Source organism: Cyprinus carpio, chromosome A11, assembly GCF_018340385.1.
Source record: "Cyprinus carpio isolate SPL01 chromosome A11, ASM1834038v1, whole genome shotgun sequence".
NCBI lineage: Eukaryota > Metazoa > Chordata > Actinopteri > Cypriniformes > Cyprinidae > Cyprinus > Cyprinus carpio.
This window is the reverse complement of record NC_056582.1, coordinates 2,324,315-2,345,227: the sequence shown is the minus strand read 5'-3', so window position 1 is coordinate 2,345,227 and position 20,913 is coordinate 2,324,315. Positions and strand designations below refer to the sequence as shown.

General features: G+C 37.8%; 2 protein-coding genes across 4 annotated transcripts; both read right to left on the bottom strand.

Annotated features, from left to right (window-relative positions):
* Positions 1-541: 541 nt before the first annotated feature.
* mkrn2 (makorin, ring finger protein, 2) lies at positions 542-9,702 on the bottom strand. The gene is given in 9 exon segments (XM_042765863.1): positions 542-1,262; positions 4,184-4,224; positions 4,227-4,300; positions 5,982-6,092; positions 6,161-6,375; positions 7,583-7,860; positions 7,940-8,097; positions 9,157-9,285; positions 9,529-9,702. Coding segments are annotated over 9 exon segments (1,182 nt in total). The 5' UTR covers positions 9,555-9,702; the 3' UTR covers positions 542-1,112.
* A 1,338-nt stretch (positions 9,703-11,040) lies between these two features.
* tsen2 (TSEN2 tRNA splicing endonuclease subunit) lies at positions 11,041-17,844 on the bottom strand. 3 transcript variants are annotated; one of them, XM_019096042.2, is made up of 11 exons: positions 17,417-17,808; positions 17,271-17,337; positions 17,155-17,194; positions 16,696-17,071; positions 15,410-15,478; positions 15,138-15,188; positions 14,915-15,053; positions 13,704-13,740; positions 13,379-13,475; positions 11,289-11,378; positions 11,041-11,218 (listed from the first exon to the last, which is right to left on the bottom strand). In XM_019096042.2, the coding sequence occupies exons 1-11, from the start codon at positions 17,717-17,719 to the stop codon at positions 11,159-11,161; spliced, it is 1,329 nt and encodes a 442-aa protein (XP_018951587.2). In that variant the 5' UTR covers positions 17,720-17,808; the 3' UTR covers positions 11,041-11,158. The 3 variants fall into 3 exon arrangements, with proteins under 3 accessions (XP_018951587.2, XP_018951586.2, XP_018951588.2); XM_019096041.2 differs by having other exon boundaries at positions 15,410-15,484; positions 17,417-17,793; XM_019096043.2 differs by lacking the exons at positions 11,041-11,218; positions 11,289-11,378; positions 13,379-13,475; positions 13,704-13,740 and adding an exon at positions 13,747-13,945 and having other exon boundaries at positions 15,410-15,484; positions 17,417-17,844.
* Between the last annotated feature and the right edge of the window lie 3,069 nt (positions 17,845-20,913).

The following is a 20,913-nucleotide window of genomic DNA, read 5'->3' as shown; positions in this document are numbered from 1 at the left end:
TTGAGTAGTTGATTCTTGTTTAAGGTTTTGCAGAAAGAGTGATTCATTTGATAAAGTGGTTTGAGCCATTGAGAATTTGGTTCAGAGAATTACTTGCATTTCTTTTGCAACAGTGTACACACTTAAAACAAGGTCTCATAAAAAAACAAAAAAACAATCACCAAATCAGTGCTTTTAAATATCTGTTCATCCATAATTCATGACTAATTAATTTTCACAGTTTGTTGACTGCATTCTTAAATTCAGCGCTTTAAAAAAAATTTTCCCTGTCAAACATCAAAGCATTATTGTTTCTATTACAAACACGTAAATATTGAAGCCTGCTGAGGTGAATGAACGTTTTTTTTGATGAAGGTGAAGCACCTCCTTTCACCAAACCATGCATGAGAGGAAATATTGTGCACCATATTAGTGCCCTTCAGAGCTCATTATTAATCTCTTGTTTTCTAGCATAAGCAGGGTTTGAAAGAATTCTCTGAAGGTTCAGTGCATTTGTGCAATAACTGTGATCAAGCGATTGTTTCAAACACACACAGGCCAGTCGGTCGCTAAACGCTTTATTACACTCCCTCCAGCGCCACTCAACAATACACTTCAGAAAACGCAGTATAATAACCCATGATCAGATTCAAGAGTAGACCAGATGAGTGAATTCAGCACGATGAGATCAGAACTATAATCCAAACGCTCGCTCCATTCACTGGTGACAAAGTCAACGGTTACTTTTTTTAACCACAGCAATATTGCATGATGCCCAAAAGTTATAAAGTTATGAATATACGTTATATGAACTAAGTGCAACAATTACTAGCTAATCTTTTTTTTTTTTTTTTTTAAACACTAAACTATTTCTGTAATACACTTCATACACTACTGGAGTGCATTTGAAAATTTATTTTAGTAATCATGTTTTCATCGTACATTCGTCTTTGGACTTTACGTTAAAAATCTGGCAAAATCCCAATGCAATATCGCAGCCTACAGATACCACCAAGGTGCTTTAATTTCATATGGATATGGATGTACTTTATGCTTTAGCTCTTGTAAACTGTGGTCGTCGATGAGCTGTCGACACACGTTCATCGGCCGGATGTTTCAGGTGAGTCATGTGATCAATGTGACGCTGCCGAGCCGCTCTGGTCTCCGGCTCCTGACAGCTGCATGAAGAGCTCGCCCAGTTCAGTGACCTCGTCCTCGTCCTGCGCCGTCCCGCGATGCTCGCGCTCCTCGATGAAGTCCCACAGACGCACTGAGTTCAGAAACTGAGAGAGAGAGAGACATATTACATGTTTAAGAAGTATCTCCAGCTCCATGGACACATCCGGCACACTTTACCCCACATCTAGCACTTTGGGAGAAATGCTTCATTTAATTGTAGCATTGATACACCAACGCATCTCAGCCAATTATAAGAGGATGTTCTCATCACTTCCTGATAAACTGGCACTGAATATCACTAAGAAAAGTTTTCTGTTTCTGCACATCAACCAACCAAGTTTCCTATTGTTTCACTTTAAGTACTAAACTAACTAGAACTAAAACTAAAGCTCATAAAAACTATACAGAGATATTACGAAAAACTAGTATAATAGAAAAATATTACAAAATTACTGAAACTTTAACTAAAATGAACCCTTATGCGGTGTTAGGGACGTTTTCGTCCACTAGGGGGTAATGTTGAGTCTTAATTTGGCCACAACTTTCTCTGTGTTTTAGCAAATGGAATGATTTTTGGCGACAAATCTTATTTTGACACATATTTTAGGAAAATGCTTTGAAAAATTTAAAACTAAAACTAAGCTTAAGAAACTAAGTTGAATTTTTTTTTTTTTACCTCTTCCCAACAGGGAAAACCACCAACCATCAAGATTGCATGATTATATGGTGTCATGGCTTTGCAACCAAAAAATGTCATTATAATGGAAGTCAATGGGGCAAAAACAGCCACGAACAGTAAATGAGGGAGAAAAAATTAAAATCTGATGCTGCACAAAAACTCACAATGCATCAAAGCCAATATTGTTACCAATGTTTGACATGCCCAAGACTGTGATAAAAGGTTAAAAAAAAAAACATTATCCAGTCCACAATAACTTTTTATATTGAAAACATGTCATTATGGGGGTTTTTTACCCCCAAATCAGTGACATCATTTATGAACTTGGCAATTAAAGAGTAAAAAACTTTTTTTTGTGTGTTTTTTTATTTTTTTTAATAGAACAAAAAAATAGAAAAAAAGTATATATTTCCAATACATTTTTACAGCAGAGTGACGTTTTTCATTGAACATATGAAAGGGTTTTTTTGAATTTCTATAAAATCTATTCAAAATATTATATATACTATAATAAAATTGATTTAAAAATTTTAATATTAAATTTAATGTATTTATATTAAATATATTGATAAGGATTATAATGGTATGTAATTGAATTTTATATATTAATGATATCTATAGTGGTTAATTATCTCTATATTAAATATAGAAATCTTACTTATAACTCTTATATCCAATAAAGAGATCAACATTTCCACCTCATTTTTCACAGCATTTACACATTAATTAAAGTAAATTAATCTTAAAATTGGTTTTTTAGATATAATTTTGAACTTTTTTTCTTATTTGCATGAGGAGTTTAGAGTTAATTGAGTGCATTTCCTCTGACATGCAGCAGGTTTGGTTAATTTGGATAAAGGATTAAAAGGATTTAAAAAATTTAAATTAATTATATTAATATTGTTTATCGTGGTGGGTTTGAGTAGTGTGTGTAGTGTGAGTGTGTGTAGTGTGAGTGTGTGTGTGTGTGTGGGTGTGTGTAGTTGTGTGTGTGTAGTGTGAGTGTGTGTGTGTGTGTGTGTGTGTGGGTGTGAGTGTAATGTAGTGTGCAGTGTGTGTAGGAGTGTGTGTGTGTGTGTGTGTGTAGTGTAGTGTGTGTGTGTTTAGATTTGTCTGTGTGTGTGTGTGTCTGTAATGTGTAGTGTGGGTGTGTGTGGTGTGTGTGTGTGTGTGTGTGTGTGTAGTGTGTGTGTGTGTATTTTATTTTTGGTTTTTTTTTTTGTTTTTGATTTGTATTTTGTTTTGTATTTTTATTGTTGTCTGTAGTTTTTTATTTTTTTTTATGTTTTTATGCTCTCTGTGTGTGTAGTTAAAGCTGTGTGGTAGTAGAAGTGTGTGTGTAAAACAGAGTGTCAGTGTTGTGTGTGTGTGTGTGTGTGTGTGTGAGTGTGTGTGTGTGAAAACAGTGTGTGAGGAAGTGTGAACGTGTGAGTTGGTGTGTGTGTGTGGTGTCTGTGCATCCATGTGTGTGTGTATTGGTGTGAACAGAAAAACAAGTGTGTGTGTGTGTGTGTGTGTGTAGTGTGTGTGTAAAGTGTGTCAGTGTGAGTGGTGTGTGTAGTGTTGTCACCTCAGTGTGTCTGTGTGGTTGTACAGTGTGTGTGTGTGTGTGTGAGTGTGAGTGTGAGTGTGTGTGTGTGTAGTGTACAGAGTGTGACATTTCCTGTGTGACATGCAGGAGTGTGTGAGTTTAGAGTCACAGTGTGAGTGTGTGTGTGTGTGTGAGGGGTAGTGTGTGTGTGTGTGTGTGTGTGTGTAGTGGTGTGTGTGTGAGTGTGTGTGGTGTGTGTGTGTGTGTGTGTGTGTGTGTGTGTGTGTGTGAGTGTGTGGTGTGTGTGTGTGTGTGTGTGTGTGTGAGTGTGTGTGGGGGTGTGTGAGTGTGAGTGTGAGTGTTTGTTTGTGTGTGTAGTGTGAGTGAGTGTGTGTGTGTGTAGTGTGAGTGTGTGTAGTGTGAGTGTGTGTGTGTGTGTGTGTGTGAGAGTGTGTGTGTTATAGTGGGGTGTGTGTAGTGTGTGTGTGTGTGTGTGTGTGTGTGTGTGTGTGTGGAGAGTGTGAGTGTGTGTGTGTGTGGTGTGTGTGTGGGTGTGTGGATTGTGTGTGTGTGTGTGTAGTGTGTGTGTGTAGTGTGTAGAGTGTGTGTGTGTGTGTGTGTGTAGTGTGTGTGTGTAGTGTGTAGAGTGTGTGTGTGTGTGTGTGTGTATGTGAGTGTAGTGTGTGAGGTGTGTGTGTGTGTGTGTGTGTGTGTTGGTAGGTGTGTGTGTGTGGGGGTTGTGTGGTAGTGTGTGTGTGTGTGTGTGTGAGTGTGTGTGTGTGTGTAGTGTGTGTGTGTGTGTGAGTGTGAGTTACCCGCACGTTCCCCTCTGCGCTCAGCTGTTTGCGGGGTTTTTGGCGTGCATGTAGAAACACTTGCCTCCAAACGGACACGTTCCTCTGCCCTGATCGAAGTACTTACAGGGCTTCTTACTGCCAACACAGAAACACATTCACACACATGACCACAAATCCTACAAATAAACAAACACGGGCTTGAACTGTCAAAGAAACCTGTCTGCATCTGCCAATATGATATAAAGATAAATCAATACATCAATAGACGGCTGGATGGATGAAAACAGCTCCCAGCTACTGGTCTGAATGCACATCAAAGGCAGATCAAAGGCATTATGGGAAGAAGACCCCAAACATTTAACCTTTACCCTCATATTCTATTGATTTCTGATTCAGCTGCTCTTTAAAGTGAGACGGACAGCAGCCCATCCGTTCAATCCAGCCCTGACCTGAAGACTAAAGCTAAAACATGAGCGCTGGAGAGATGAGGAGGGGACATTTAAGATAAAAAACACTGCATTATCATCCGATTCATTCGTCATATTACCAGGGTCTTTACATGGTCAACTAAATCATATATAGCATATATATTACGAATATATAGGTTGGGGGTTCGATTCCCCGGGAACATATGATATATATAAATATGATAGCCTGAATGCACTGTAAGTCGCATTATATACAAAGCGTCTGCTAAATGCATACACACACAAATTAGAGCATCAATGAGTTTCCAGTTGTTAACTATATTTAATGCATTAACTAACAATGAGCAACACATTTCTTACAGTATTTATTAATAATTGTTAATGTTACTTAATAAAAGTATAGCTGTTCATTGTTAGTCCATATTAGCTCAGGTCCATTAAATGACATCATTACACAGCTCTGTGGAATACTTGATTCTGATTGGTCCGTCGTGACATTCTGTGGTCTGTTATTCGTTGATAATGAACCGGTGAGAGCTGATAACACAGGCTCATCCGGGCAACTGAAGTCTGCGCTATACTGCAAGCTTTTCATCGTGGAAGCTCTGCGTTTGGTTAGCTAATAAAATATTAAAACTCGATTCAATATGACGTGTAGAGTTATTTAATTATGTCACCCTGTTTCATACGTTGTCATTCTGTGGCGACTGTTTTGTACGCTGTAACTGATTATAAGATAACAATCAAACTGGTAAGATTTTATAACATTTTCGTTCATTTTCATACAAAGTTTTCATTTGTGGAATGTTGTGTAATAAGTGGTTTGGCTGCACTGCTCGCATTTGCGTTCAAGTATTTCAACTCAAATCAATATTTTGTGTCTAATTATTTACGCATGAAGCAAGCAGCTGTGTAATAAGCGGGATAATGTACATCCAGCCGGTTGTTATCACAGAATAACCTCCACTGCGCTAGTATATATATATATATATATATTTATATTAGTAAAATCATTTCAAGTAAAAAAATGACTAAAAATTTACCTAAAAAAAAATGGACACATATATATATATATATATATGTTCCATTTTCATTTTAGGTAAAGTTTTAGTCATTTTTTTAATTGAAATGATTTTACTTAATATATATATATATATATATATATATAAAAATTTACCTAAAATGAAAATGGAACATATATTTGTATGAATATGAGAAATAGTGTTTTTTTTTTAAAAATTATAATATAATGATACTGAGAAAATTCTGGTGCAAAACATGCTATTTTTCTAAAAATAAAAATCCAGTTCTGCGTATATCTCCAGTTATTTTGTAAACCTGGCTCAAAGTGAAGTGGTTTGTGGCCTGGGCAGCGGTTTTCTGCACACCTGACTCCAGACTTGAACTCCTCGATGAGCCGGTTCTTCTCCTCCTGGTCCTCCACCCAGTACACGCTGGGGATGACGAACTCGGACACCACGCGGCACTCGGGACAGGACCTGCACACAAGCAGCTCACGTTACTCCACAGCACTTCCCCTCGGGGTCAGAGGTCAGAGCGGACTCACTTGCGGATCTGGTTCTGGAACTGCTCAGCGCAGCGCCACTGCCGGATGCAGCTCAAGCAGTACGTGTGGCAGCAGCTGGAGAGGATCCCGAAGCGCCGCTCGGACGGAGACGCCTTCTCATACACCACGTCCAGACAGATCTTACACTGCTTGTCCTGACTCTGCTGCGCCGCGAACGCCCGCTCCATGTCCAGCTCGAACGCCGTCATGCACATCTGGGGACACAGCAGCAGCATTTTCAGTTCAACAAGTAGTTTTCTCCTTCAATGATTTGTTATAAACTGACCCTGCGTCCCAATGTGCATACTATCCACCCTATCCACCCTAAATAGTATTGAAAATGACTAACATCACATAGAATTTAGGATGGATAGTATGCAGATGGGGACGCAGGCCATGTGTTTAAACAAATGCAAGTAGTTTTGAGATAAATCATAATTCAAAGTCTGATCAAGTCAAATAATGTGTGATAATCAGAAAGCGTTGCAGGGAAGCTGCAAGCACACTGAAAATGATGAGAATGAACTATGATAGAATGAAACATAACTGAATTTACTTAATACTTAAATATTTATATTCATTTGTATAACTGTATTTTACCATTCTTGTACAAATATATATATATATATATATATGAAGATATATAATATATATATATATATATATATATACACACACATTTTTTTTTTTACCATAGTGTTAAAAAAAACTGTAAAAAAAAAAAACTAAAAAACAAAAACAAAAAAAAAAACAGTATTTTAAGTATTTATAAAAAGTATTTGGTAGAATGTATTTTTACCATTTTGGCAGTTTTACTGTATTTTTTTTTCTTGATCCTTTTTTTACAGCTTTATGGCTAATTTAGATTATAAAAACACTGTCATGTCCCTGTAACATAAATGTATTAATTATTTTTTTTTAGACAAATTTACTGTGTATATTAAAAAACATGGTTAAAAAAAAAAAAAAAAAAACTTAAAATATTGTTTAAATAAATTGCATTAATTTAGTCATTTATTTTGGTCATAACATCCTCAAGTCAAACCAAACCTTTATTTTGGCGAGTTGAAGACCTCTGAGTTTCTGTGTTTCAATAAATCGTAATTATCATTATTATTATTAATCATCTTCATCTGACCCTCTAACTCTAGCACTCTCTATTCTAATTTTATTTTATCTACTTGTTTTCTTTCTTTATTAAGAATCACTCAACCCTCTTACACTTCTATTCTAAATCTTCTCTCCAGGCTCACCGTGACACATATCATTGCTCTTTTGTTGGTTTTGAATGCTTCTAGTCCTCATTTGTAAGTAGCTTCGGATAGAAGCGTCTGTTAAATGATTAAATGTGAAGTGCCAGGACACATTTCTTCATGGAAAATCTGTACTTCAGCTGTTTGTTAAAAGCTGAATGAGAGTCACCTTCTCGTGCGCTGCTCTTTGTTCAGAGTCATGCGGATGCAAAACCTGCAGCCGGCATATTTCACACATATCGCCGTGGAGATAGGGGCAGCGGTCGCCGTAGTGACAGTGTCCCGCGGCCAGGTAAGGGCAGAGCTGCGGCTGCGGGCCCGCGTCGGGATACGGGCCGGCGCCGGCCGAACTCTCCAGGCCCGAGCGGATGGCGTCCAGGTAAGTGTGAGGTTTGTCGTCCCAGCAGTCCCTCACTTCGGGCCCCTCTCTGCCGTCGGAGCCCAGCGCTGAAACACAGCACACATCTCACTGTATCATCACGGTCTTACTGTAATCTCAGACGTGTGCGCTCAGGTGTGTCTGCACCTCTGTCTCTCAGCACCAGAGGTTTCTTGGCATGTTTGCCTGTGTTTGATGACGGGCCGGGTCCCGGGGCCGAGGCTCCTGCGCTGCTGCTGCTGCTGCTTCTGTTGGGCTGCTCTGCTGAAGGGCCGCCGCGGCCGGGGGGTCTGACGTGATCATATCTAGCAGAAACACACACAGCTCCACTAGCACACATGAGGATTCCTCACTCTTATATTGATATTGTTACAAATGATTTGTATTTCAGATAAATGCTGTTCTTCTGAACTTTATATTCATCAAAGAATCCTGAAAAAATTCTACTCAGCAGTTTTCAACATAATAATAATATTAATAATCAGAAATGTTTCTTGAGCAGCAAATCATCATATTAGAATGATTTCTGAAGATCATGTGACACTGAAGACTGGAGTAATGATGCTGAAAATACAGCTGCGCATCACAGAAATAAATTACACTTTAACAGAGGTTCACAGAAAACAGTTAATAATAAAAATATTTCACAATATTACTGCTTTTGCTTTATTTTGCATCAAATAAATGCAGGTTTGCTGAGCAGAAGAGACTTCTTTAAAGAAAAACATTTAAACTCTTACTGTTCAAAAACCTCTGACTGGTGTGTATTTAAATGAAAATGTAATAATTCCTTTTTTTGGCAGGTTTATGCTTTAAATTAAAACACGGATGAAAAATTGTGTGGTATTCACAAACAATAACATTTAATAAATTGCATTATTGTTATTATTAATAATAACATTATTAATTTTAAAAGTGCATTCTGCTGTGCGATGCTAATTTATTAGAAGTTAGAATTAAGAACAGTTTCGATAATCTGCAATATTATTATTATCATTAGCATTATTATTAAGAGTGCATTACCAACATATTTCTGTTATAATCCATTATATTTCATAGATTATAATGCACAATACTTTTTTATTATAATCTGTTCCTATATTTTTTTTTTATGATTTTCCAGCATGAAGACCTTGCACATATAATATAATATATTTCTTCTCTCATAAGTAGAGATTCAATGTCTCTGCTGTGGTTAGAAATAGAAATGTTTGAGCAGAATAACAGCTTACTGATCATAAAATCTTACTCTTATAAGATTTTGCACATGCTTTATAAGGTGTGATCAGCAAGCTAAGAAGCATCTGAGGACTGTAATGAAAACACTGTATTTCTTGATTAGAAAGGCTGTCTATCAGTCTCACCTGCATCTGTCTCCATACGCGCACACTCCTCTCTGGTAGTATTTACAGATGGTGGAGGGCTTGCTCGTGGCCAGATCATGAGAGAACAAACACCTGCTGCCCTCTCGACAGACCCCGTGCAGGAAATACCTGAGCGCGAGACACAAGAGACGAGAGCATCAGCACACACACACACACACACACCTGCGGAGCTGGAAAAAGTGAGACAGCGGTGCTGAACGCTCGCGTGTGAAGAACAAGGAGGTCTGCACATGCGTCAGTCCAGCTGCACCATTTTCTCTCGTGTGAAAGTCATGATGCTATTATCAGCGCGCTCATGAATCGCAGCGAGGCTTTGGCGCGTGTGTCTCGACGCGCTGGTGTTCTCTTTACCTGCAGGTCACTTGTTTCGTTGACATGATGTATCCGGCTACCAGCGCGATGTTTTTCTCTGAAATGTTACCGTCTCCACGGTTGTGTGCAACCTGAAAATATCCCCGGCTGCATCGCGACGACGCTGATCGTTGCTTCCGCCTCGCGACGCGAAGAGCGACTCGTTCCCGCGAATCGGTTCTTTCGAACGGTTCGTTTCACAGACCCAGAGCACGAACCGGAGAGAACCGGAGAGAACCGTGATCAGAGACAGACACTGTGTTTCCAGCTCCAGACGCCTCGTGCTCTCCTCAGAGCATCTTCTTCTTCTTCTAATGCTTATTAAAGTTACATTTATTCAGCAAGGACGCGTTAAACTTCCCAGAAGTGACAGGGAGGACAAAAGATTGCAGTTTCAGTAAATGCTGCTCTTTTGGACTTTATATTCATCATGAAAAATAAAATGCATGAAGCAGCACAACTGTGTTCAACATTGATAATAATCAGAAATGTTTGTTGAGCAGCAAATCATCATATTATTATGATTTCTGGAGATCATGTGACACTGAAGACTGGAGTAATGATGCTGAAAATACAGCTGCACATCACAGAAATAAATTACAGTTTAACAGAGATTCACAGAGAAAACAGCTGTTTTAAATTATAATAATATTTCACATTTTTACTGTATTTTTTATCAAATAAATGCAGCCTCGGTGAGCAGAAAACTTCTTTCAAAAGCATTATCCATCCCAAGCTTGGCAGTGTATCTATTATTTCTCTGTTTCTAACATTATTCTGTCATTTATTATTATTATTTTTCTCCAGAGAATGGCATGACACACAGATTCACGTCATACTCTCAGATTCAGAAGGTACCTGTAATTATTATAATATCTTGTGTTCAGCAGTCGATCGTGTTTTTTTTTCCATTTTAATTTTTAAATGTTAGTCTTTTTCATTTTTAGAATTTTTTTTATTGTCTATCATTTTTATTAATTCTTATTTGAGTTTGAGCTATTTTTCAAGTTAAACAGAGTTAAAATGATGCATGTTGTATTTGAAATGAGCAAAAACTACTTTAAATAAATGCTTTTTTTTTTTTTTTTTTTTTTTAAGTAACATGTTTTATGGTTTTAATTAAGAAGTCTTATAAAATTCCAGTCAAAAACTGGCATAACTGCTCCGCTGTTGTCTTTTAAGAGCAGTTTGTTTGTGTGATTGCTCTGATGATGTTCTGTTGACCGGCAGGTTTGATGAGGATCGTGCCGTCATGATGAAGACATCTATCACGCAGTACACACTAATACAGATCTGGACACGTGATGCACACTACAGTACAACAGTTGCATTAAAAAAGTAATGAATCTGTGGTTAATTCTTTACACATCTTGCATCAAGGTGGTATTTGACTGAATGATGCCTCTGTACTCTTAGGAGCTGAAAAGCCACTTTTGTAAAGCTCCTCTCATTCAGACATGTTTTCAGAAAGCAGAACCTGACACTCATGAAACACGACAGACTCGGCTGATCTTCTGTGCGATGTGTTTATTTACTGGACATTGTTTAAACCCAGTCTGAACATTATAAAAGAAAAAAATACAGGGCAGCTTCATCTTGACACAAAACAGACAGGTCTGCTTGTAAAGGTCTAGATTTCCTCCGGTTCAGTGCGCTCTCTTGAGGAGACCCATCTGCTCACGATGACTTCCTGCAACACAAGCGATGGTTCAGATCCAGACCTGCACTGATCTCTGACATGAGCTCGAGGACTGTGGTACCTGTACAGCCAGTCGCTTCAGACACTCTGGAGAGGACAGCATGTCTTCAGTCACGTCTGACGGAGTGATGACGAAACACAGCATCAGCTCCTGCGCAGGAAACACAGACAGGGACATTTTTCACTCACTGCACTTTCCAAAAAAACACTTCCACTAATACGGTCCCAAACAGGCCCTATAACTCTTCAGGTCAGTGATGTTCAGTCCACCTCAGGAGCAACTGGATTTTGTCATTTTTGCAAAGCTGTCTCCAAAATACTGATACTGTGCCACAGTTTTATAACTTTCTAGCGACAAACAAACCCATCGATAAAATGATTATTTTTACATTATAAAATATTTTAAAATGACATTAAAGTAAAATAAAATATTGGTTAATAAAAACAAATATTAGTTTAAAATTATACATAGTTTCAAAATATTATAATTCTATATCATAATTTTAAATATTAATATAATTTTAAAATAATAGTTTCCCTTTAATTGTATTGATATATATATATATATATATATATATATATATATATATATATATATATATATATATATATATATATATATATATATAAAATAAAACAAACAACAAAAAATAAGTGGATGAAACTTGGATACTTGGAAATTATTTTTTCCGTTATTTGTAAAAATCATCAAAGGGTTACACATATGACATATACAGTGGACATACGGACAAATGTGACCCTGGAGCACAAAACCAGTCTTAAGTGTCAATTTTTTTAAATTGAGATTTATGCATCATCTGAAAGCTGAATAAATGATCTCTCCATTGATGTGTGGTTTGTTAGGAGGACAATATTTGTCTGAGATACAATTATTTGAAAATCTGTAATCTGAGGGAGCAAAAAAATCTAAATATTGAGAAAATCATCTTTAAAGTTGTTCAAATGAAGTTCTTAGCAATGCATATTACTAAGCAAAAATTAAGTTTTGATATATTTATGGTAGGAAATTTACAAAATATCTTCATGGAACATGATCTTTACTTGATATCCTAATGATTTTTGGCATTAAAGAAAAATGTATAATTTTGACACATACAGTGTATTGTTGGCTTTTGCTACAAATATACCCCAGAGACTTAAGACTGCTTTTGTGCTGCAGGGACACAAATATGTTTTAAAATGAATTAAAAATAGGTTTTATTACGATGAACTAAATATGGTGGCATTTTTGTATCTTAACTGTAGGATATTGTTGAGAACATCATGACGTCTGAGGTAGTAACGCTTTACTTATAATGCATTATAAATGTATTGTTGATCTTATAATGCACTGTATGATCTCATGAATAATTGTAACCACAGTTAGAATACATTATAATACAAACAACCAGTTTCATATGTAACAAGGAATCTGCAAATATTCTAATGCATTTTAACTTTGGTTACAATTGTTTATGAAAAGATAATGCAAGATAACTTTTAGAATAACCTTTATAATGCATTATACAGTTGCACTCAAAATTATTCAACCCCCCAGAGACTGTAGTACTTTACAAACCCAAGCTTTTCTGAAGATCTAGATTATTATTTATTTTTTATTTTTTTAAATTGCCATCTATGACAGCTTACTGGCATATTAAAAGTGATAATGTCAATATATAATGTAATGTTTTTGAGTTAAGGGTTTTTTAATAACAGGTCATTGAAGGTTTTGACTTTGGCGGGGTTGAATAATTTTGTACATAAATGTTTAGAGCCAATTAGATATATATTTTTTTCATTATTCATCAACTTTACGTTCTCAGAATCACTCAAATGTGCATTAATAAACTTTCTCTAATAGTTTACTGATGCCTTTGTTGAACCGTTTTCTTCAAATTTTGTTCTTGGCAGTAAAAGGTCTTGCAGGTCAAGGGGGTTGAATACATTTGATCGCAACTGTACATAAAGGCTTTAAGTGTTACCAAAAAAACATTTGTGCTTGGAATGTTTATAAAAAGCCACAGGACTCCAAACTGTACTATTTTTATTTGTGGAAAGTGCCAAAACAGGCTTTTAATAATCAAATAAACCTCCTCTAGAAACAGACAGGGTCTTTAGGGATACTATCAGTCTCCTGTCCCGCTGTACCTTCGAGACGTTCCCAGTGGTTCTGCTGAGAGCAGCGAGAGACTTCCAGCTGAAGGGCCGCAGAGACTCATCACAGCGCTCCACCACCACCGAGTAGCTGAACACACACACACACACACACACCGCACAGCCAGCATGAACACACACTGCACACACCTGGATGCTGCTGGAGATTTAGCGTTTGCACACTGACGATTATAATAAACAGGCAAATACATGAGTCATTAAAGAGAGTTTTCATGGGAGTTTCTGGACTGTATCTTTGAATCCTGATGCACCATCAAATCAGCAAACATTCTCAACATATGACTGATTAAGAACAAACCTTGCGTGATAAAACGGTGGTCCCTTTCGGTAGAGCACTAGAGAGAGAGAACGAAAGGATCAGCAGTGGAACAGACGGAGAATCTCAAACAGCAGCTCTACAGACGCTCAGAGCCCATTCACAGCCAAGAGTCAGCTTCCACGTCAACGAGAGACCGCGAGGAAAGCCACGCTTGATAGAGCCGTCCTCCTCGAGCGTGATGCAGGGACCGGCCATGAACAGCAGCGCTCTGTCGCTCCCGGCTGCGCACAAGCTTCTTTTGAAATCATTTTCATAGGCGTAGAAACTAAATATATGAACTGGCCATATGTGGACTTCAATGTCAGTTATTAACTTTAGTCACACTTTATTTTAGAGTGGACCTTGTTATACAAAAAATGCTCTTAATATGTATTTAGGGTTTGGTTTAGGGTTAGTTAGTTAGTTGTAATTATTTCAGGGTTTGTTTCAGGGTTTTATAAATTCTTAATTCATCCTTCCACATATTAACGTCTCAAATCAGAGCAGAAAATCTTAAATTCACAAAGTCACCGTGGCATTTAATGTTGCATGCATTGCAAAAAATGTTTTTGTACATACTTAAATCAAAATACATCTACAGCCCAAGTCTTGTTTTCTGAGAACTTGAACAAAATTGAGTTTATGCTTAAAACAAGAACAAATATCTGTCAATGGGGAATGAAAACTTCTGAGACCACTGTTGTTTTAATCGTAAACTCACTTTTTGATTTTGATCAGTTTCTCAGAAATCAAGACTTCTTGTCATTCTGCTTCTCAGTGTATCTTGATTTGAGAATATTTAGACATATGCACCTGAAGACGAGACAAAAATATAACATTTAGGAAGAACACTGATTATTTGCAGTGTGATCCGAAGGTACAGTGATACATATATATTTTTAAATTAACTAAAAAAAGTAATGAAGATCTTCAATCTGGTCCATAAATGATCTTAACTTGAAAACTGATCTTCATAAGATCTGCAGAAACCTCGCGTTCATCATTTACTACATGAGGACACTCGAAAATAACCAACTTCTTCGTCTAATTGTTACGTTGGACCTACAGCCAAATCACAGCAAAGCTGAAAAACACATGAACGCCAATGAAATTTCTTCATCTTGACATGTGGAGTTGCTGATGAAATGACCCAGCTCTGAGCTGGATGTAGTTCAGGTTTAAAGTTGAGATGTTGTGAGAAAAATCCTTACGTAAATCCGTTCCGTATTTAATCCCAGACTTTGGCACCCAGCCTTTACTGCGGAAATAGTGATAGGCCGCGTAGGAGCTGGAGAAGTTGGGCTGCAGCGAACGAAACATGGTCCACACCTGAGCCACCGACAGAGCTTCCTACAGGAAACACAACCAGACAGAAGTCACAGCTTCAAATGACACGCAACGCCGGCCACACGCAGGAAAGAGGGAGGAACTCACCCCGCTGTAATACACCGACAAACAGCCGAGCGCATACACCAGAAAGAACGCCTGGGACAAAGACAAGCAGCTTGTTAGGACACAGATGACCCCCCAGCGATGTCAGGATGTGTCCTAAATCATGTCAGAGAAGGGTCCAGCGTACAGTCAGGATGATGAATAACCAATTAGAGCGCATTCCTGGCTCTGACTCTTTGATTGGACTCGAGGGTGTGTGTGGGACCGTCACACGGAGAGCCTGAAGCTCCAGGTCAGTGCTAAGAGTCACGTACCTCTTCATAACTGAGCTGCAGATACTCCATCACGGGGAACGGGTTTACTCTGCACTCCAACCTGCTCCGCTGCTCCTGCCATAGACAAGAGTCCATTACTAACAGGTCCGATCATTACTGAAACAACAAAACACTCCAGAACAGCCGCAGGCAGGGTTCTGCTAGATAAGGATTTATCTAATTCAGAGGCACTTTCCAATACTTTTAGACCGAGGCAGCTGTTATAATTGATACATAAGCAGCACTTTCGAGTCATGTTACAGAGACTGTGAGCCACCTGAAGAGCTTAAGATACGTGCATCTGTGTGCATTTATACACAATAAACACGGCCATGATTACTGTAGGCCTGGAAAACAATAAATGAATAATAATAAAAAAAAAGAAACGCAATCATTTAAAAAAAAGGGACTCCTATGACATTCATTGCTCTTCAAAATGTGAAATTTGGTATTAATAAATTAACTGCATGATGACAATACTAATACTGTTTTTCCTGTTAAAGCCAGCTGCGCTTGACGTGGCTGAGAGAAAAATAACTTTTGAATATGTTCTCATAATAATACTGATAGAGAGAAACGTGTAGAATTCAGATTTCATATCATTTGACCTGATAGTTTCAACACATCTTTGAACATTAACGAGAAAAAGTTGAACCACAAAAAGTGCTTCCAAACTAGTTTCTGGTGACATTTACAGTATTTAAGGCTGCACGGTTATGACAAAAATCATAACTGTCGATTATTTGCTTGAAACTGTAATTGCAATTATTAATTACGATTATCACAATTCACATTGAATGATGTTCATACCATTGTTTGATGCAACTGCATGCCATATTTTTATACGAAAATAAATAAGCTGAAAACACTAACTGAAAAAGTGCTTTTCTATTGAATATTAAGCCTCAAATGTCAACTATACATCCGATTGGTTTCCTCTTTAAATGATAAAAGAATAAAAATATGAATAATATGTTATACTAAAACTAAAACAATGGAAAAACCATTAAGATAACGCCTAGAAAGAAAAAACGCATCTTAAGCGTGCAGAATATCGTAAGTGCACTTTGAACGATTTTGTAATCGTGGCATCCATAATTGTAATCGCGATTATAAATTCGATTAATTGTGCAGCCCTAATAGTATTTACATAAAGTTTATGCACTAACATCTAAAAATGATAGTATCAGCTACATCAGCGAAGATTTTGATGCGCTACACTTTAAATTTGTTTTGCAATGCACCAAAACACGTGCAACAAATGGTTTGGCTGTGGTATTGTTTACACCGGAGACGTCAGGCGTGGCAGAGCTTGCACTGCGCTCCTCTTCAGACAAATCCACCAGAACGTGCTGATGAGCGTCTGGCGGCTCTGAGCTCTCCAGCCGCTGCTCCTCGCCTCCGTCACGTCTCCTGCACTGCACACGGGGCTCTCCAGGACAGAGCTCAGCCAGAGGATCGTAAGCCGGGTTTCCTTGACGTTGTGGCCTCGCCGTATCAGTTTGATCCAGACTGACACCTTCATCATGTTCATCATGTTGCTCTCTCCCCACATCAAGCTCCACTGGGTTTGTGAGAGCGTCCAGCGCGCGACTGACGGACTCCTCCTCCAGCCCCTGCATCAGGAGAGCCGCTCGCGCCCAGCCGAGGCGCTTCTGGTATCTGGTGGGAATCAGATCAACACCTTGATCATCAAGCACCTGCACACATGAGGACAAGAGTGAAGCTGGCCAAGACCTTCTTACTCTGACGAGGAGATCACAGGCAGACACCGGTCTCCAACATCTGAAACAAACCACAGAGCCACGGTCAACTCTGATTCTAACTCATCTGTGATGCTTCCAGCGAGCACAATACCTACATCTCCACTGCTGAGAGCGCTCGTGCTCGGGTCTGGATCTGGAGAACACCCCTTTACCGAAGGAGCCCTGCAGGGACACAAGCACGTTAGAGTCTGACTCGTGAGCCGGGTGCAGATGTGTGGTGTAGTATGTTGTGGTCCCCCACCCTCTCATACAGAGGCAGCATGTGCGCGCGATCTGTGACTGTGACGTGGTGACTGATGATTTCTGCTCTGTAGATCACGGGCTCTGCGTTCTCCGCGCTCAGAGGGATCGGGAGGGGAGCTTCAAACGACTCGTACACCTTCGCCCGCCGTTTAGGGGCTTGAAACACGGCTTCCGTCATGTCAGTCGGATCCTGTGCGCAGCATCCCGCAGTCTGCACACGTTTCTTGCGCTCACTCAAGCGGCGCCATGTGAGCTGCTGCGGTGCCGCAGTAAACATCGTCCGCGGCGCTCCTGAAAACATCCCCGTTAGTTCCGAGCGCTCTTGTTTAGAGCAGAAATAAACATTTATCAAGTATCAAGTGATTTAAAATAGTTAAATTAAATAAGGGGTATTTATCATAAACACACAGCTAAATATCACGAATTTATGCCCACACTTTATTCAAAGCGTAACACTGTAATTTGTTTCAAGAGCCAGCAGAGAGCAATATTTACCAAATAACCAAATAGGGACGAATTTACTCAACATATTAATTAAACGTGTACGTCTTCATATTTACAATTAAGGCTGTTTAGCAGGCAGAAAATGCATATAATTGTATGTATATGTATACACATCATCAATACTACCCATGGTATTTTTGAAGTATTTTAGAGTAACAAGTAAAAATTTATGTTTATGAATGCCTGATATCAGAGAGACGTCTGCGAGATGTATTTTTTAGAGTGTTTGCTCATTTGTGATACGTCTATAGGACGTGTTTCCTATCAGATGTCCATAAGATGTTTCTGATTTAAAGATGAGATCTTAAAGACGTCTATCAGATGTTTGGACACAGCAGATCTTTAACAGACATCTTGCAGACCTGTGTGTGCTATCTGGACGGTATGTAATGCATGCTTCAATCATCAATACATTTACATATACACGTATGTATTAAAGCACATGTCTGTCTGTGACAGAGCTGTGTTTTGGGGGATTAAACCCTCAGTGCTCTCATTCAGGTCCTGGCGCACACACCTCAGACAGGACTGAAGCAATGACAGAGAAGCTTTACTCGCTTTGTTTGCTGGGTTTTTCTGTCAGAGTGAGTGACACTGTGTTTCTGGACGTGGGTGGAGAGGAGACTGGCTGGAAGAGTTCGGCCTGCTTTCACCACCTCAGCATTCAGCATGAACTTTAAAAAATCCTCCCGTGAGCTTTTGTCAGAAGCCCCAGGAGCCACTCCTGTACAACACACACTTTCTGTGCTAAATGAGGGCATTCCACACACTAATTATAGATGTACCCAAATGTACGGCAGTATATCTGCACAAGGGAGGATTCTCGTAACTCTCGAACGTTAACAGAAAGTCATCTGGCCTTTAATAATGCTAGCTCAAAAACATTATTCATACATCACTGAAACATCTTAATTTGATGTTCGACTAATTTATTTATTTACTTTTTAATGCTACTATTTATTTCAGAAAACATTCAAATGTAACATTCCCATAATGTTTGTAAATGGATCAAAAGTAACTAAGAAAAAAGTCTTATAAGAGTTTTCTCAAGGCATTATAATGAATGCATAATGTATTATAAAAACCTTATAATGTGAGTAATCATAACAACAGTTTTAATGCATTATAATATCTACTTATTTGTGGTTATAGCTTTTAAGAGTATAATGATGATTTATAACACACAATGAACACAATGCATCCACTCAACTTACAATAGATTATATTTAGATTTATAAGTCTCATATTTTGCTATTGTTAACTTGTTAGTTTAGTTTAAGCAGACAAACACCACTAATAAATAATTACAACAATAACAAAAATAATATTTTTATTAAACAGCCGTAAGATCAGAGATCTGATCAGATGAGGGTGTAATATGGCATATTTGATTTGAACTATATTTATTGTAATATCAGTAAGATACTGTACAGATCTTAAATAAATAATGTCAAGATATCAGACTTATAATCCTTTATAAATTATGTGGATTTAACATGGTGTTTATTGAGTGTTATAAATAATCATACTCATAAATGTCTTACCACAAATAAGTATGTTTTATAATGTATTATAATTGTTGTTATGATTATTTATGAGATGAAACAACTCATTATAAGTGCATTATGAATTCATTATAGTGCCTTAAGAAAACCCTTATAGTGTGTTATTAATACAGGCTTCATAGAAAGTGTAACCAAAAGTTTTTAAAACATTTAAAAAAAGTGAAAATTCAGAAACAATGTTTTCATAACTTTATTTGAACGCTGACATGCCTTCTTTCTGTCAGCTGGAAATGCTCTGCTGTAATGTTGCCAAATTAGACAAACACAACAAAAACCTTTAACGAGTCAGCTCTCAGTCTGAGAAAACTTCTTTATGGGGCATTGTTTGCTCACTGCTATTGTTTTTACCAGAGCAGGTGTATTCCTTCACACGGATGGGAGTCCTCTCTTCATATTTAAACACATTCTGTGTGCCACACTCCACAAACACACGAGGCCTGCTGTCTTTGGCTGCAGTCCTTCAAAGATTTTTAAAGCAGCGAAATGTATTTTCTGAAATGACTTGGCATTGTCCGTGAAGCGTCTTGGCAGGATGAAGTCTCTGGAGGACTGATAGTAACAAAGTAAAGGATGTGCTGACACAGCACAAAAACACATTTAATCATCATCAGCAGGCCGCTCTCCAGAAGAGATCCGCAGCTCCAGACCGTCCGTTCCCATCCCGAAACACGCTCATAAAACACCACTGAGACACAGCTATACAAACGCTTTCCCATAATGCTACAATGACAAGCTGGGAAGAAAAAAATCATTTAGCTATAATTTAGTTGCATGTTTTAAAACGTTCATACATTTGAATGGTGTTTTCCACTTACATAATAAAAAAAAAGTAGTTTTGGTGTATTTGTTTGTTTTTTTGGCCTAGAATGGGGTTTACAAAGAGCCCAAACACTCAATGAACAGGTTTATAGTTGTGTTAATATGAGTTTATACGAGCTTAAACTAAAATGTACTTGTAGAGGAGTTATTAATCTTAGTACCGTTAATTTCAGCATTTACTGATGCATTATGAAAATCATGATGTAGCTGTTCATATTATTTAATAGGCCTGAGATGACATGAACGGCAAAGAACAGTTGTGTTTTTACTAAGAGAGATTAATTACTGTATAACTGTGAACTACTGTAACAAATGTATTGCTTGTTGTTAGTTAATATGAGTTAATGCATTAATGTTAACTAATGGGATCTTATTGTAGCGTTACCGTTTACCTTAAAAAATAATTAATGTCATGTACATTAAAAAAAATTAAACTAGGAAAACTACTTATTTTTAAAAATAGTAATTCAAGCAAATAAATCCATATTGAAAATATCATATTGTTAGAGTTTAGCTAAAAAATTGGATTGTAGGTTGCATTAGTTTGAAACACATCTAGCTTGTCAGCCACATTATACTTGCTGGTTTTGTTTTAAAATGCTTTTGT

Coding starts and splice junctions, on each gene's coding strand:
- tsen2 (XM_019096041.2), bottom strand. CDS start 17,719: ATGTTTTCAGGAGCGCCGCGGACGATGTTTACTGCGGCACCGCAGCAG. Junction 17,338..17,416: donor TGCTGCCTCTGTATGAGAGG/GTGGGGGACCAC, acceptor GTGTCCCTGCAG/GGCTCCTTCGGTAAAGGGGT. Junction 11,219..11,288: donor TGAAGCGACTGGCTGTACAG/GTACCACAGTCC, acceptor CTTGTGTTGCAG/GAAGTCATCGTGAGCAGATG.